At 42.7% G+C, this 15,796-nt stretch overlaps 2 protein-coding genes across 4 annotated transcripts in view; one reads left to right on the top strand and one right to left on the bottom strand.

Annotated features, from left to right (window-relative positions):
- Positions 1 to 208: 208 nt before the first annotated feature.
- Positions 209 to 12,380, top strand: LGALS8 (galectin 8). 2 transcript variants are annotated; one of them, XM_035322108.1, is made up of 10 exons: positions 209 to 351; positions 2,472 to 2,609; positions 5,919 to 6,007; positions 6,664 to 6,874; positions 7,533 to 7,649; positions 8,952 to 9,008; positions 9,084 to 9,110; positions 10,135 to 10,223; positions 10,622 to 10,787; positions 11,134 to 12,380. In XM_035322108.1, exons 2-10 carry the CDS (start codon positions 2,568 to 2,570, stop codon positions 11,281 to 11,283), a joined length of 948 nt encoding a protein of 315 aa, XP_035177999.1. In that variant the 5' UTR covers positions 209 to 351; positions 2,472 to 2,567; the 3' UTR covers positions 11,284 to 12,380. The 2 variants fall into 2 exon arrangements, with proteins under 2 accessions (XP_035177999.1, XP_035178000.1); XM_035322109.1 differs by lacking the exon at positions 8,952 to 9,008.
- Positions 12,381 to 12,739: 359 nt separating this feature from the next.
- Positions 12,740 to 15,796, bottom strand: part of HEATR1 (HEAT repeat containing 1) — a 37,527-nt gene continuing 34,470 nt past the window's right edge. For both annotated transcript variants that reach the window (XM_035322103.1, XM_035322104.1), the window contains 5 exons: positions 15,571 to 15,739; positions 14,678 to 14,832; positions 14,171 to 14,329; positions 13,364 to 13,472; positions 12,740 to 12,960 (listed from right to left, as the gene is read on the bottom strand). In XM_035322103.1, coding sequence (XP_035177994.1) covers positions 12,872 to 12,960; positions 13,364 to 13,472; positions 14,171 to 14,329; positions 14,678 to 14,832; positions 15,571 to 15,739 — 681 coding nt within the window. In that variant the 3' untranslated portion in view covers positions 12,740 to 12,871. The remainder of the gene's footprint in view (positions 12,961 to 13,363; positions 13,473 to 14,170; positions 14,330 to 14,677; positions 14,833 to 15,570; positions 15,740 to 15,796) is intronic.

Below are 15,796 nucleotides of genomic sequence, written 5' to 3'. Positions count from 1 at the left end.
TCGAAGCCCGGTGTGGCTGAAAGGCATCTTTCCCCAAGCAGTCTTTTACGTGAGCCCTTTATGGGAACGAGTCCTTCGGATCCGACACAGCCAGCCTGATGTGGCCTCGCAGCAGCGATCCTGCAGCTCCTAGCAGGTGGGTGTGCTGCGGTATGGCTTTTGTGCCCGAGTCCTGACCGCCACACCGGGCGCTGCGCCGCCCTCAGAACCGCCCCAGCCCCGCGGCGGCCGGGCTCTGGCAGCGGGCGGAAGGCGTTGGGCCGGGCCGCGGGGCCGGGCCGCGGGGCGGGTGCGAAATGGCGGCCGCGGCCGGTGTCAGCCCGGCGGCGTCAGCTCGCTGCTAGGCGCCGGGTGAGTCGGGCGCCAGGGTGGGCTGCGGGCAGGGGGCTGAGGGGTGGGAGACCCCCGCGTCTGACCGACTGTCTGTCCGTGGCGGGGGGACGGGGCTCGCCGGGGCGCCCCGACGCGGAAGCGGCCAGGGTTGGGGTTTCGGTCCCGGGGAGGTTGCTGCCGGTCGCCCCGCGGCTCTGGGGCTGGACCCTTGGGTTGCTGGCCGGGGGTGGCACGGTGGCACTGCTGGCTTGGGTTTAACTGCCTGCAAACACCGGGCGGTAGCTTGCTCGCCTTTCCCCCCCCTCTCCTCCAGAAGCCATGGCTGCCTTAGCATGAGATCCAGCCCGGATTATCAAGTCCCGACCGACTTTTCTAGAGGAAGACGTTTTCTCTGCGGGTCATAGAGCAATAGCGTAATAGCAGTTGTCCTTGATGTTTCCTTTTTTTTTTTTCCCTGAGCTGTGCAGTGTGTGAGATACCAGGGCAGTATACGTAGCTCTTTCAATTCTGAACACGTAGCTGGGGAACTTTATCTGAGTGTTGCAGACCTAAAATTTGTAATTATGTTCACTGACAGCAGTTCTGTGATAGAAGGTTACAGCAGAACCCCACGCTTCCTTACCCCAAACCTGTGTGGCCAAGCACAGCCTGACTCTCAGCTTCCCCTCGTTTCTGTGACCCTTTCCATAAAACATACAAACAAATCGCTTTGCCACAGTGCCCCTGGTCTGCCAGGATCAACAAGGGTGGGCAGAAGAGCTCAGGCGTGTGCCGCTGGATCCTGGAGGTGCTCCTGTCCCATAGCCTCTTGTGGTAAGGTGCCGATGGCAGTCACCAAGGGAAGCTCAGTGGGCAGGCTGCTGGGCACAGGGCTCTAGGTCTGGGTTTTGTTTCTTTGGTCTGCTATTAGACTTGTCAATGCTGTAGTCAGAATTCTTGCTTGCTTTGGTCTTGAGCTCCTAATTTTAAAAATTGAAGTACTGGAATTTGCCTGCCTTGGCATGTTCCTGTTGTGAATTGGTGGTGGTATCCCATGGGGCATATCAAAAGGGGCAAAACATTTGCATGGTGTAAGCTGGGCGTAGAACGCCTTGTGTTCTCTGAAATGCGCTCTAGACCCTGATCATAAGGAGAACTACTGGCCCACGTCTCCCACAGGATTAGCCAGATGTTGCAGTGGTCTGCACTGCTGAATCATTGCTGGTTAATCCCAGGTCTCTGTGGAATAGGTCACAGACTTTTTATTTACTTATTTTTAATGTGGCTAGCAATTTTCACACAACAACAATACTAAAACCATCTCTTTTGTCCTTTTCGCTGCCTGCCACTTTTCACCACCCAGTTGGCTTGCTACCATAAGGTATTTCTCCAGAATATGCAAGAAATAATTGCCTCGCAGTTTTGGAGTTGGCCCATGAATTTTGGTCACTTTGTTAGGAGACTTGATGAAGAAATGACATTGTAGCTGGATATACTCGTAAGGTGTTTTTTTTTTTCTTTCTTATTTTTGTTTGTTATTAGTTCTGTGCATTTAATGCAGGCTTTGCAGAGTCCTGTAGTTATTTGTGGAGTTCAGGGACTGTGTGTGTTGGAGGAAGAAGCAGAAAACACTCAGTGCTTCCCTGCTGTGTCTTTGGCTGGTATCTCTTATCTGTAGGTAAGATAAAAATGGGAAAAGCAAGTTCAGCCCCTAGGGCTTGTTGCCCTTGAGCAACCTTGGAGTAGCACAGGAAGTGGGGAAAAAAAGAGAAATGGCTGTTTACTTCAGAAAAACGTGTTTGTGCTTTGTGTCTTTTCACAGTCTACAGGCACGTGTGAGCTGCAAATGGACAGTTGATGGTCATCAAGTTATAAGTGTTGCCCTGTGCAATAAGGGTATTTATGTGAGATTCTGCCTCAGTATACATCATCTCAGGAAGCAGCTGATAAAATTGTGTATTTATGTGCACTGTTCCTTCCTAGGGTGGCATGTTTTGTCTTTAACCAAGCTTCTAACTTAGGTATTTGGAAACTGCATCAAATTTCTTGGAAATACGGTTGCATTTATTCTTGTAGGTTTTAATATTATACCTTGGAGAGTTTTACTTCCTGTAGTGTCACTTTGTTTCTTTCTAATTAAAAGTTTTGGCTTTTCAAAGGGATCCCTGCTTTGGTGCAGCCAGATCAGCGAACCTCTAAATACGCTCTGACAGTGATCACCGCAGGACTGACAGACTTAAACTGGAGGAGGGAAGATGATGTCCTTGGATGGGCCGCAGAAGAAAATCATTAACCCGGTAACTTTTCAACTATGTCAACAACGTCTCCCTCAGGAAAGGGTATTTTGCTATTTTATGCCAGTAGTTAGCAAAGCACTCCTGCTGTTTTGTACAGTGAGGGGTGTTACTGAGAGCTCTTGGCGTTGCTCAGGTATTTGAGGAAGAACCTCAGGAATTGCTGTGGTATTCTCTAGTATTTCTTTAGTATTCTCATGCTCAGGGACAGTGGAGTCATGCTGTCATAAGGAATGAGCTGGAGCTGTACTTTTCATTGTCTCTTTAAAAATGTAGTTATTTTGCGTCTGCAGGAGATGGTATTTTAATGTTCTGTCAAAAACTGAGACAACCAGAGACCTTTTCAAACCTCTGGTGCTTCTTCTGAACAAGCTGAAGGGAAAGAAGTGGGAAGGGTTTGTAGTGCAAGTGGGGAGATCAACAAAATGGACCGTGCCCATGCCAGCAAACTTGAAACTTAACTGTCTGTTCTTCGTATATGGGTCATACTGCTTTGCTGGTAGTACAAAGTCTCTTTAACTGGCTGGTTCCGTCATTGGTGGACTGTGTGAGCTGTTGCATGTGTGGTACTCATTGAGCTATAGCTTCAGACTTGCTGTTTGGCTCAATGTGTACCCGTGTGAAGCCACCAGATGAGCTTAGTAGTGCTATGAATATTTCACTGTTTCAACAAATCATTCCATAAGTTGCAAAACTGAAGAGCTTTTTTAATAAAACTTTTATTTTAGGCATATTTCTTCACTAATGGACTGTTTTGAATCATCCAGAAAATCCTGCTTTCCCCTTTACGTCCTTTACTCAACCCTGCTGCATTAAAGGGTAAAGCAGTTTGGCAGGACCTAAACCACTTCGCATTCCAGCTTGTGCTCAGATATGAGAGGGGCTGGGGGTGGCTGAGCTTTGATTCTGAGTGATGCCCAGTTCGGCACTAGAAGTCCCGTCACATTCAGTATACTGAATTGCCACGATCTTGGATGCCAAAATAGCATGGTGCACCTTCAGTCTGGTGGATTAATGACTGGTGGCATTTATTGAAGCAACAGGAGTACGGGTTCTTTTGGATTGCTGGTGATAAATACAGTGTTTGCAAAGCACATGCAAATACCAAGGATGTGACTAACACAACCAACTACGCAGAAGGTAAGTTATGAAACAACTCTATAGAGAGTGTTAGGTTTCCCAGGGGAGCACTTGGTGTAACTGAGGGTTTGGATCTCACCCAATAGGCATCCCTATGGGGTGGGGAAGAGAGGTTTCAGCCCGCCAACCTATCCCAGAGATCAGCGATGTCCTCCCGACTTGTCTATGATGCTGTCTTCCCTAACATTGTTCCTCTCTTGAGCCATTTTTATGCCATTTTCTTATTTGTAGGTGGAGCTTGAGTGACGCTAGTCATGTTGTGATTGCTAGTCTGGTTGTGATTGGTGTAAAATTTTCTCTTTTGCTTTAACGTTATAGGCTTATGGAAATTCAGAGCATATGCTTGGTGAGGGGTGGTTGCACCTTGGAGGCAGGTAGCCTTTGGGATGGAGGTGTGTTTTGGCATTATAATGAGATTATAGCAAGTAAAGTTCACCCAGAGTACATGATTTGGTTATCAGTTTAGCTCAGGGTTGGCCGTGCAATCTGTCCGTTCCATGGTACCACCAAGATCCCCATCCCTGTGGCACAGAGCCTGGCCATGGTGTCTTCACTCCGCTCCAGCCTCCGTGCTATTTCTCTCAGTCAGCACACCAGGCTCCCCTGGCATTGCCAATACCTAAGGTTGCAGGCTGTGTTGCCAAAGGGACCTTCATGGAACAGATTCCTTACCTATCTGTTGCACCTCAGCCTGGAATTTTCCGCAGTGCTGAACTTTCTCTTAGGACATGGACAGAGTCTCAGTAAGTCACCTCCAGCAATTATTCCACAAACCCATCTGGCAAGAAATGTGATGCCCCATCTGATGGGACAGCTGTTGGCTACCCAGCAAGGTGGATGAAAGTTATCACAGCCCTCTTCTCTATGAGACCATCATCTGTCATCTCATTTGTGAAAACTGGCAGATATTGGAAGCAGCTTGATCTTTGAGACATCTCAAACTGTGTTGATGTTGTCCAGTTGGCTTCAAAGGAAACTTTAGGAGGTTTGTAAGAGAGCTGCGATGATGATAGATCCTGTGGTATCACAGGCATTGCTCTAAAGGGGGGGAGGGGGGAGAATTAGCAGGAGTCTTGAGACGTGAAGAAATGAAAGGCACGTCCCTTGATGACAGAGCCTCGTTAAGTCTGTAGTATTACACCCAGGAAGTGCTCTATTTTGGCCATGCAGTTTCCATGTCTGAGCTTCTGAAGAATGGGAGGCCAACATTCTTTTCTATTAAATGCATCCTTTTGGATGGAAAGAATGCAGTCTTAGAGCTTTCCTCTCAGAAGAGTCTCGTCATCTTCCACAATTTTCTGTATGGTGCTCTCTTTCCTCCCTAAAATTCTGGGTGCTCCAGCTGGTGGTCAAGGTAGGGCTCCTGTTGGCATGTCTGAGCCTTTGCTGTGGAGCCATTTTGGGGTGTTTGAGGCTTTTATTTTAGCTGACATGTCCCCATATCATGTTGTTGGTTTAACAACAACTACCATGTTGCCATTTCAGTTCAGCATCATGTACATGTGTGACCTTCCCAAGCTATTGATAAGGATGAGAAAATAGGGTAGGCTTGGAGATTGACTGCGTGCTGCTGGTATCCTAAAGACTAAGACCCCTGAACAGGGCTAATTCAGTGTACCTTGCTGCTCCCAGCTCATTAGGATATTTTGTTGTGTATGTTGTGCTGTTTATATTAAGATGCAGCTCCACTCTCTGCCGTCATCACTTCTTTTCCCATCGCTGTTTTTCACAAGGGAGCAAGAATGAGCAAAAGGCAGCTGCGCTCGTCCAGCGTTAAAAAGCTTATGGAAGGTGCCTGCTGCTACCAGCAAAGGACTGACTGTTGTCAGTCCTTGACAATGATCTAGTTTGAAGTGAATCTTCTTTTATTAAAAGTGAGGCAATAAAATATTGCCATTATTCTTTTCAGAGCTAGAATGAAGGCTGTAACTATTTTAATTTTATCTGAGAAGCTTGGTCTACAGTGATGAAAATCTGTTTTTTATCTTTCTGTTGTGGCAGGTGTTTAATGCATTTCCAGCGTTTCTTTTAAATGAGATGCTAGTTGTCTTCCTTCTAATATGCTAAAGCACCACTTAATTGAGTATTAGAATATGATTTTAAAAGCTATGTATTTTGCCTCCGTCACAAAATGTTATTTCTATCTTTTTTGTTTTTTCCTTCTTCTTCTAGGTCGTTCCGTATATTGGGACAATTCTTGGTGGCCTTGTTCCTGGAGAGCTGATTGTGATACATGGGAGTGTTCCTGATGATGCAGACAGGTAGTGACTACAGTATCACTTCTTGAAATGTCACCCCATGAACAAGCATGTAATGAACAAACTGTTTCAAGGGAACCTATTTGGGATAGTAAACAAAGGCTTCATTTAAATCCTTGTGATCGTGTCACAGTGAATACAGCTAATTAAGTGGTTAATGAAAGTTTTGTGACGTACACCGGAGGATAAACTGATTTTTGCTTTCTGCTGATCCTCTTTCCTCTGTTTTTGCTTTGCCTGCTTTGGCATTTTTTCCCTGTCATAGCATGTATCTGTTTATCTGAAGAGGTTATCTGAGACTGAAAGAAGTGATTAACTGAATGTGTTGCTTGAAGGAATTAGCTTACACCTGGGATGAGGAGGTGTGAACTAGTGCTCACACCAAGTATGGAGGTTCTGTTCCCTGACTTACTGACATGGCCCAAGGTGATACGAATGATGAGCATTGAGTAAATGCTTACATATTGTAATTCATTGCAATAAATCATGAGAAAACCTTTCATAAACATACCAAAGTTGGATGAATAATTTTTTTCCTTATCCAGTAACTCATTAGATCTGCATGTTCCGGGGTTTGGCAGTAAAACAAGTGTATTGAACTTGTAGGTCATTTCTCGACAGACTGAACTGAGTGTGGTTTGTCTTATTTTTATGTTTAGGTTCCAGGTGGATTTACAATGTGGCAGTAGTATAAAGCCTCGAGCTGATGTGGCCTTTCATTTCAACCCTCGCTTCAAAAGGTCTGGCTGCATCGTTTGCAACACACTGGAGAGGGAAAAATGGGGCTGGGAAGAGATCACTTACGAGATGCCTTTTCAAAAAGGGAAGTCATTTGAGGTTGCCATCATGATTTTAAAGGACAAGTTCCAGGTGAGTTTGCGTTGTTCAACTCAAGAGGCCTTGTTGGCCATTTGCCAGGCCAATAAACAAGAGGCATTTTGCATACATACAGGATAATTGGAAGCCGTGGTTTCTCTGTTTTCTAGGTACAGTCTGATTACAGAAAAGTTTATGAGCTTTTTTTTTTTTTTTAAAGAGGTGCTAAGCAGATCAGACCTCTCATTTTGCATGGTTCCCCTCAAAGCTGTATGAGTAGACAAGTAACCTTCTGCCACAGCTAAAGGCTATTCCACCCTCCCATTCTTACCTGCAAGGGCTGACCGTAACAGTAAACCTGTCTTGTGAATAGCGTAGGACAGTATTTCCTCCCTCTTGGAGGAAACAATTGTGACACCGTTCTCTTGCTCTGTTAGACTGCAATAATAGATTCCACTAGGCTGGTAAAACCGCAGTCATAAGCGGTCAGGGAATAAAAACAAAGGGTGTGAAAGGTAAATAAATCGAATAAATCTCCCTCACGGTAATGGAAAGAGAGGCTGATTCATAGATGATCTGAACTTAGTTGCTCTGAAGTTTTCAGGACACTCCCAGCTCCTGTACCAAAGCACCGTAAAACAGCTGCATGCATACCATTTGGTATGTGGATGGTGTTTAATGTGATTTTCCTATTTTTTCCCTGTCTCTTTAGGTGACTGTGAACAAGAAGCACTTGCTGCTCTACAATCACAGAATTAGCCTCGAAAGAATAGATACTCTGGGAATATCTGGCAAAGTGCACATCAAAAGTATAGAGTTTGTTTCTAATGTAAGTTTTCTCGACAGCTGACTGTCAAGATTCCTTTTCTTTGTCTTGTTAAACTCCAGTGTACAAAAAAAAAGCATCTACACAGTCTAACTTCAGTAACAAGGGACTTCCTCCCCAGCCTTCCTCTCAGCTGCTAGCTCTGCTGGAGAAAGTACATCAATAGAGAGGAATTGAAGAGTTTGTTTTCTCCCCATGCAGAGGGTGAGAGCCTTCTCATGTGAAACGGTGAGAGAGCAGAAATGGAAGGTGGAAAATAACCGGGGAGGTACAGAATACAAACGACTTGTCCCTCTCTTCTTCCTTCGTGCTGCTCACTGAGGCGGCCTACCTGCTTCTGTGTAATATTCTGTCTCTTCTGCCCAGTCATCACTATGTTGTGGGCAAAGCACAGGTCTCTTGCTGCCAAACATCAGGTCTGACTCAGAGCAGCAGACTTTTAAACTGTTTTGAAGGAAGGTGGAGATTTGGGCCTGGACAAAATAGGGTCCAAGCTTTAAAGATATGTCTACTCACTGATCATTTGTAAAGCATGTGTACAGACTTTTTTTATGGGCCCTGTCACTTGGCCTTGGAAATGTTGCTGCAGAAATGGTGCTTCAAAGCTATCTGAGACCCGTTGTGGAGGACTGACTTCAAGAATCGCTTGGGGGCAAGGAGGTGCCATAGGTTGGTTTCTGTCCCAAGCACAAAACAAAGGAGACTTGCTTTACTCTGTGGTTGCAGATGCTGAATCCTCTGGGGAAGAAAGGAGGGGAGCAGGGTGGTTGTTCCCTTTTTGTCTTAACTTCCAGTGTGTACTCTTCCGAGGAGGAAGAGGGAGGTTATATTGAAATAAACAAGATGAAGATACAGTCTGCCAGGGCTAGGCTGGAATTTTATCTGTGCATGGCCACTTTGTTCATATGATACACAGTGGGAAGGGACAGGGATGCAGGCGGCTGCCTAGAATCCCAAGGCCCCCCTTCTGCCCCATCTCTGGGTGACCTGCCCTGCTGATACTCCTACCCTGGTGAGGAAAGCTGAGTGGATAACCTCAGATGCTAAGGGTTAAGAGTGCTTCAATTGTAAGATAAGGATTCAAACTGTAACGAGGTAGTCTTTGGAAAACTCGATTTGTCTTTCAGCAATTGATTTTCAGGACTTTTCCTTGGTTTGTAGGGGTTTGGCTGTCTTTTTCTTCATAGCTCTAGGTTTCCACGTTAACAATTTACATTTCAAAGCAGCACAGATCCGTTACGTTTCTAACACACCTTTATGTTCCGTGGTGCTAGCAATGACATCTAAATATCTCTTTTTCTGCAGTCTGTACAAGGCTCACAGCCATCATCTCTAGGAGTAACAAAGATAAGCACAGAAAATGTACGTATGTTTGTAGAAGACTGAGTCTCCTGGTTGTCTGAAAAACTAGTTAATTATGTTTGTTTTCTTTTCTAGGGGGAAATGCCAGATGGTTCACAATTCGTAAGTGTCTCAGGTAGACTTATAGCAAATGTGGAAAAAAAAAAGAAATAACTTTTCACTTATTCAAGAAAAAATATGCACAGTACAAAGGACTTGAGAATCTACTGGGAAATGATCAGCAGTGAGGTTTTGTAGAGATCAGTCCTCTTTCCTGCTGCTAGTAAACATGAGGCTATTTCTTAAGAGATGCAGAAAACCCAAAGACATAAACACGGTATCCACAGCCATGAACAGAGGAATAAAAAGTGGTGTACCTGAAGCTTTAAAGGAGGACCAAATCACATCAAAATAAGATGTGATGCTTATGTGTTCAAATAAGCATGCTTGGTTTTCATGACTGCAGGGAATACCTGCAAAGCAAGCTTGTGTTAAAAGCATTCTGCAGTTGTATTAAGCCAGGTGGCCTTACGTTAATGTGTGTATCTATCTCAGAGCTTGTCTGGCTACATCTTCCTCCTGGTGATTGAGCCATGCTGACCTTGTGTGTACTTCATCTAGTGTGAGTCTTATTTTTTAAAGCGTGACAAGCTACCAGAGAGGAGAGGTCAGTGCGTCTGTACCTGAACAACTGTGTGATGCAAATTTAAATCAGTGCAGAGTTTCATGCTGCTTATAGTATGTTTACTCAAATCAGCTGGCAACTCTCAAATGCATTAAGTTGTTCATTGGAGTGTCTGGTGCCAGATCAAGCTTAGGTTTCCTCAAGACACTTTTTTGGTGCTTACAGGCGGCATGACTCTGGATTAAGGCATGTATAGTGGTGGCAGAAATAGCAATAAGTAATGTTATTTTGAACACAAGTTTCTAGTTAAAAATAAATTAAAAAATGACAGTGATACATACATCTCTATGCAACTTTTTCACTACAGTTTCAGTATCCCAGATTGTATTGGTAGAAAAAACTTGAGCTGGGAGTGCAAATTTGAAACTGTAGGCCAAATTTCTTCTTGCCATAGTAAAGCTCAGCTTGTATGTTGAAAAAAGTAAGTGACAGTCAAATTTTTCACTGCTGATGAACTTCCAGGGAGTTCCTTACATTGGGAAACTTGATTCTGCACTTCGTCCGGGATGCACAATCGCAATTAAAGGAGAAATGAATAAAAACCCAAAGAGGTAAGTGTTACTGATTATTATTATTATTATTTTGTTTTGTTTTGCTTATTAACTGAGCTGCTTTTGAGAATGTGTAGGCTTTTCCATTGCCTCATTGTATCCTTACTCACTTGCAACTTTGCATCTGGAATCATCTGAAACTAGTGTGGTTTTCTCAGGAACCTGCAGGATGCTGTTTTAGAAAGGGCTTAAAACAACAGCTCCATTGAGAAAAATGAAGATAAAACCTGATTGTCTTTCCTGCTTAATCTGCATCATTCACAAGGTTGCATATCTGTTCTGGATTTCCATCGTGCATGGCACGCAAGCACTATTGGCTGAAGTCTTTGTAAATAGCATGGAATACTTGATCATGTTTATAGACTGTTGGTGTAGTAGTTTTTAAAAATGTCTTCCAGCTTTGCAGTAAATCTGAAATCAAGTGAGTCGAAGGACATAGCACTACATCTGAATCCCCGAATGAAGAATAAAGTTTTTGTGAGAAACTCTTATCTTCATGACAGCTGGGGAGAAGAAGAAAGGGAAGTTACCAATTTCCCTTTCAGTCCAGGGATATACTTTGAGGTAAGATTAACTGAAACACAGCATCAGACTTATAATTCTGCCAAAATAACAGTTTGCGTTAGTGCTTAAATGTTATGCTGCTAACACTATTTAAGTAAGAGTGCTGTTCTTGCATTTCCATGTCTTGAGAATGTTAGGGTTAAATAGGACCATAGGAAGCAAAGCTCTGACTTGGTTTTAATGACAGCCATCTATTCCTGTTTTCTTATAAGTAGTTGCAAGATTTCAGCATAGGACAAAGTTCCACTTTTTAATGTTTCTTTTGCATGAAGGACTTTTTGTAACAGAAGCAGGGCTCACCCAAGTTCAAGCTAGGAATTTAATTGTTCCTCTTCTCTTTTTTCAGCTGATCATATTCTGTGATGCCCACCAGTTCAAAGTTGCTGTTAATGGTGTTCACATTCTGGAATACAAGCATCGTTTTAAACAACTGGAAAAGATCGACCTGCTGGAAGTCACAGGAGATGTTAAATTGTTAGATGTGAGGAGCTGGTAGTTCGTTTCTAATTAGTACTAAAAGAATTAAATATATTCCAACGACAGTTTTTCTGTCAAGTACAAGCTGGTGCTGACTCACGCTGAGCCTGCCTTTATCTGTGTAGGCCTCTCTTGAGTTGGGTGAGTACCAGAGCTGCTGTGAGATTAACTCCTCCAATACTTTACAGTATCTTGGCAAGCTAAATCAGTGTGCTCAGATAAATCACATATATTACTGAACCTAGCAATATGAAAATACTGCATCAGACTGTCTTAACAATTGTGCTCAGTATGATTAACTACTACTAGTCATTCCTTAATAGCATACATTCAGTAAAGTAGAAACTAGAGTGAAGTAGGATATGAAGATATGATTATCCACCCCTAAAGGGATATTGATCAGTCATAGAAAATAGAATTATGAAGTACTCTGTTCTGCTTCTTAATTTATGTTAGTGATAACAACCTTTTTACCAGGGCTGGAGTAAGCAGACAGTTGAGCCATTAATTCTCATGAAAGGCAAGGAGGAAGTTGATTCTACTTCTTAGCCTGCTGCTGCAGTCTTACCTTCTGTGACACTCAGTTATGTCAACTCCTGCTTATAGGTGGTTTAAATCAAACATATGGCAACAAATGAAAGTGATTTAGCTAGTTCTGACTGGGCGAACTTTTGAAAGCTTATTTGAGCTGAATTGGCTCCCAGCTGTGATGAGATTGCTCAGGGACCGAAGCAGATGTGTCTGGCTTTTGTTTTAAAACATGTGAACCCAGGTATTCCAGGCATGGTTTCAGCTGAGCTGAGACTTGGCTGCTCATGAGTAGCAAATGAATGAGTTCTTTTTCAGTCTTGTCTTCAAATGCTATTTGAAAAAAGCTGTTTCTATTCCATCAGTTTTCTTTGTTTACATCCGTCAGTCTTAATTTTTATGTACTCTTATTTTTAAAAAATAAGTTGCTACTGGCTATTAATACATGCCCAAGGACTGTTCCTATTTACCTTAACAGCTGCTAAAAGAGCAAAGCAGTTTCAGGGATAAGATGTACCCTCAAAGCCTGTTTAACTACCAGGTTAAACATATAAAAAACATAAATAAAAATAATGTTTATGAACCGTGCTTTTCTCTAAGTGTAGCTAAGTTGCTTTTTTTGGCCTATTTTGTCTTGTTGTACTTAGTGTCTTGCCAACATCTCCCAGGTGACCCTGATTAGAGGACCATTTCCCCATTAAGGAGTTAGCAAACTGCAGTTAGGCCGGGTAGGCCTAGGCCTTGGCTGTGCCATGCGTATGGCATGTCCTTCAGGCCACTGTTGGGCTGTGCCAATCCCCTAAAGATAAATGCAGCTGGCTGATGCTTTTTAACTGAGGAGTCTGGAGGCAGCTCCCCCTTGGTTAAGGCAATTTTACCACCAGTGCATCCTTGATGGCATGAAATGAGCCCCAGTCTCCAGATGATCCAGAAATGATAAAGCCAGCTTCTTACAATATTTTTATTAAAAAAAAATCTTAGATCTGATAAAAATTAGTATGACAATTTGCCTGTAACACATGGCATGTATGTAGTTAAAACAATTCAGACACAATATGAAAACAAATATGAAACAAAACTTAGAAGTAGCTTTGGAGTGGTTCTCCCAAAATGACTTCCAGTTGCTTAATTGTTTTCTGACACTGCTGTTCAACTTCTTCACATTCATCTAGAAGAAGAAATAAAGCAGGAAGTAAATGGAATAGTTATTACAAAGATACCCTCAAGGCTGGAACTGTCTTCAAATGCCAGGTATGAAATTATTGTTCAAAAATATTTTGTCATCAACTCAGGACGTAGGCAAGTTATCTATACTGTACCACTGATCTAAAATATGCAGCCTGGGAGGACGCACACAGGATCGAACAGTGAAGAAGCTGCTGTCATTTAAGTGAACAGTAGGAGGGTTTTGGATACAACCCATTTCAGTTTCCATCTTGCACAGTTGAAGCTACCCATATATGAATTCTTATGATTTATAGCAATTATATTGTTTGAATCTTTGACTTATGTGGCCTTTGTTCTTTTAGCTCCTAGGCCATTTGTCTGCCAAGACCATTTTAGAGTATTACCTTCCATAAGCTCAGCCAAGAATGGAATAGATTCTGGTAGCAGGACCAAGTAGTTCTCCTTCAGTTTCTCTGCAACTTCTAGCAAAGCAAGCAGAGCTGCAAAGCGGACCTAAAACAAAAAAAGAAAACCAAAACAGTCTGTGTAAGGAAACAGGTAAATGTCCCAAACGTCTTTCTGTCTCCTAAAACACACTTAGCTTTTAAACTAGCTTTCCTTACTGAAGGAAACTATTTTTAAAGTATCTTAAATCTCAACATCTGGATTTAGGTACAGTAAAATATAAAGTTAGTTGCAAGAAGCAGGTATGTTGCTAAGTTAGCTGATAGAACAGACTTTAACTTCCCTTTCCAATGCCACTCTGTTCCACCGTTTCAGCAGGACTTAAAAAAGTACTCCCCCTGAATACTTGTAACCAAGTTAAATAGGTTATGACAAAGCTCTATACGTTAAACAGCTCTGAAGGTTGATAAGTAACTATCTTCCAGTTTCTAAAGCACCCCTTTCTTTATGTACAAACAGGTTAGCTCTTATCTGAACAGCTACCAAAATTAAAATCAAAAAATAAAACCAACAGTATGGAAGACATCTACTTGCAGAAAATTAACTGCTTAGAGGAAAAACAGAAGGATGCACTGCATGCATCTCGGGAACTTGGTGGTAGAATAGTAAAACGTCAGTGTTCTAGTAGCCTAACTTCAGAAGCTAGTATTTTAACAGTGAGTTGGCTACTCCACTTCCGGTTTGGGGGCACTTAACATTTTCTGAAACAACAGAGAAAACCAGTTCAAATTCTGGTAGCTCCCAACCTTAGAAGAGGTGTGCCTCATTTTCAGCAGGATGTGGTAGTTCAGTGGTTTCCATAGAGAATCATCTGCCATCGCCACTGAAAACTGCGCTATGCAGGGTACCAGGTGTTCTGTCACTCTTTCCTGGAACTTCTCATCTCCTCCAAGCACGTTTTCTAGCTGTGGAAACAAAATGCTTGTCAGACAGATCCAGGATCAGATAAACCCAGCCAAAAAGGCTGCTTCTAGCATAGGCTTTCAGGTACTCAGGAGATGGGTCAAAGAGCATTAGTGCGAGGGCAGTGGTCTGCACACATTGAGCAATGTGCATGAACCTTGTGAAGAAGTTTAGAAAGAGGATAAAGTAATTAGTAAACTAAAGCTTTCAGTGAAGCAGTTAATACTGTTTGTAGCTGAAAGACAAAGAATTAATTCCTCCCTTTTTGTGAAGGGAGAGGATTGATTAAAAAAAATAATCATAAGGAAAGAAATATTTGATATGAATTGCTTTTCTGTGTTTGTCAGTACCTGATCAACCAGAGGCATCATCAAAGTTTCTGCTCTTTCCTTACTCAGGAACTTCTGGGTGTCATACAGGAAGAGCTTATGTAGACAGTCCGTGGTAAACTGCAACAGTAAACAGCTCTTTTCGGTGCTGTTCTCAGAATCAAAAAAAGCTTCATCTGTATATCAGTACAGGAGGGAAAAAAGAAAGTTTACAAAAATGAGAAATACTCAACATCTCTACAGGCTAGAAATACTGTTAGTTCTGAATACAGCTAAAGAACATACTGCACATCAATTATGTAGTCATCAATCTGAGTAATAAAGTAGATGCTGTATGGTATCTGACTTTTAGCTAATGCCCTTGCTGGTCTGCTGCTGCAATTCACCATCAGCTGGGGATAAAAGGGGATGCTTGCAGGCTATCAGGAAGTTTACAGCTATACCTGTGGCTATGGAGAATTTGTGTAGGTCACTACAAATACGATGGGGAATTAGTTCCCATATAAAAGAAGCAGAATGTATTTTTGTCAAGGAAGTGCAGGAGTCTGAATGCATCAAGTAATAGTCGGTTGGCAGGTAACATAAGTCAACAAATGAAGAAAATATATAAGGACAGGCAACTACCAGAAGCAAGTCACCCTCCTTCCACACAATTTCATTCTCATGGAACTCACAGGGACTGACACGGAAAATTTTCACGTGGTCTCAACTTTGTACTGGCAGTCCAGAGCCCATGGATGAAAAGTGTCCCTTGGTTCCATCAGAATAAGAAAGATGTCTTATTTATGAGAGAAAGAAGAGAGAGAGAGAGAAGTGAGGGGTACGTGCTGTGAAATACACTGCTGTAAGACAAAACTTTCAGCAGTTGTTTGACAGCCTGTCAATACTTCTCTAGTTAGTAACTTAAAACTTACCATTTTTTGAAACGTTGAGCTGGTTCAGTGTCTCAGCAAATGGCTTCACCAAGTGACCAGCAAACAGGGTGAAGAGACCCTTGAGCTTGTCTGCAATGCAATCTGCTAACCGATGGAATGTCAGGAGCCTATCTTTTAGGGTACTCTCTGTTTTGGACCAATCAAAGAGCTGAAAGTGAAACGCAAATTAGCTCTTTGTTGTGTGTGTGCACTGGAGAATACAAAG

This window comes from Oxyura jamaicensis, chromosome 3 (genome assembly GCF_011077185.1).
Source record: "Oxyura jamaicensis isolate SHBP4307 breed ruddy duck chromosome 3, BPBGC_Ojam_1.0, whole genome shotgun sequence".
In the NCBI taxonomy this organism is placed as follows: domain Eukaryota; kingdom Metazoa; phylum Chordata; class Aves; order Anseriformes; family Anatidae; genus Oxyura; species Oxyura jamaicensis.
Note: the sequence above shows the minus strand (reverse complement) of the source record. Positions and strands in the feature narration are given on the sequence as shown.

What these genes read in the sequence shown, in the direction of transcription:
- LGALS8 (XM_035322108.1), top strand. Translation starts at nt 2,568, where the DNA reads ATGATGTCCTTGGATGGGCCGCAGAAGAAAATCATTAACCCG. An exon ending in TGCCAGATGGTTCACAATTC is followed by an intron (nt 9,111 to 10,134) that starts GTAAGTGTCTCA and finishes ATGAACTTCCAG; the next exon opens with GGAGTTCCTTACATTGGGAA. An exon ending in GTCCAGGGATATACTTTGAG is followed by an intron (nt 10,788 to 11,133) that starts GTAAGATTAACT and finishes CTCTTTTTTCAG; the next exon opens with CTGATCATATTCTGTGATGC.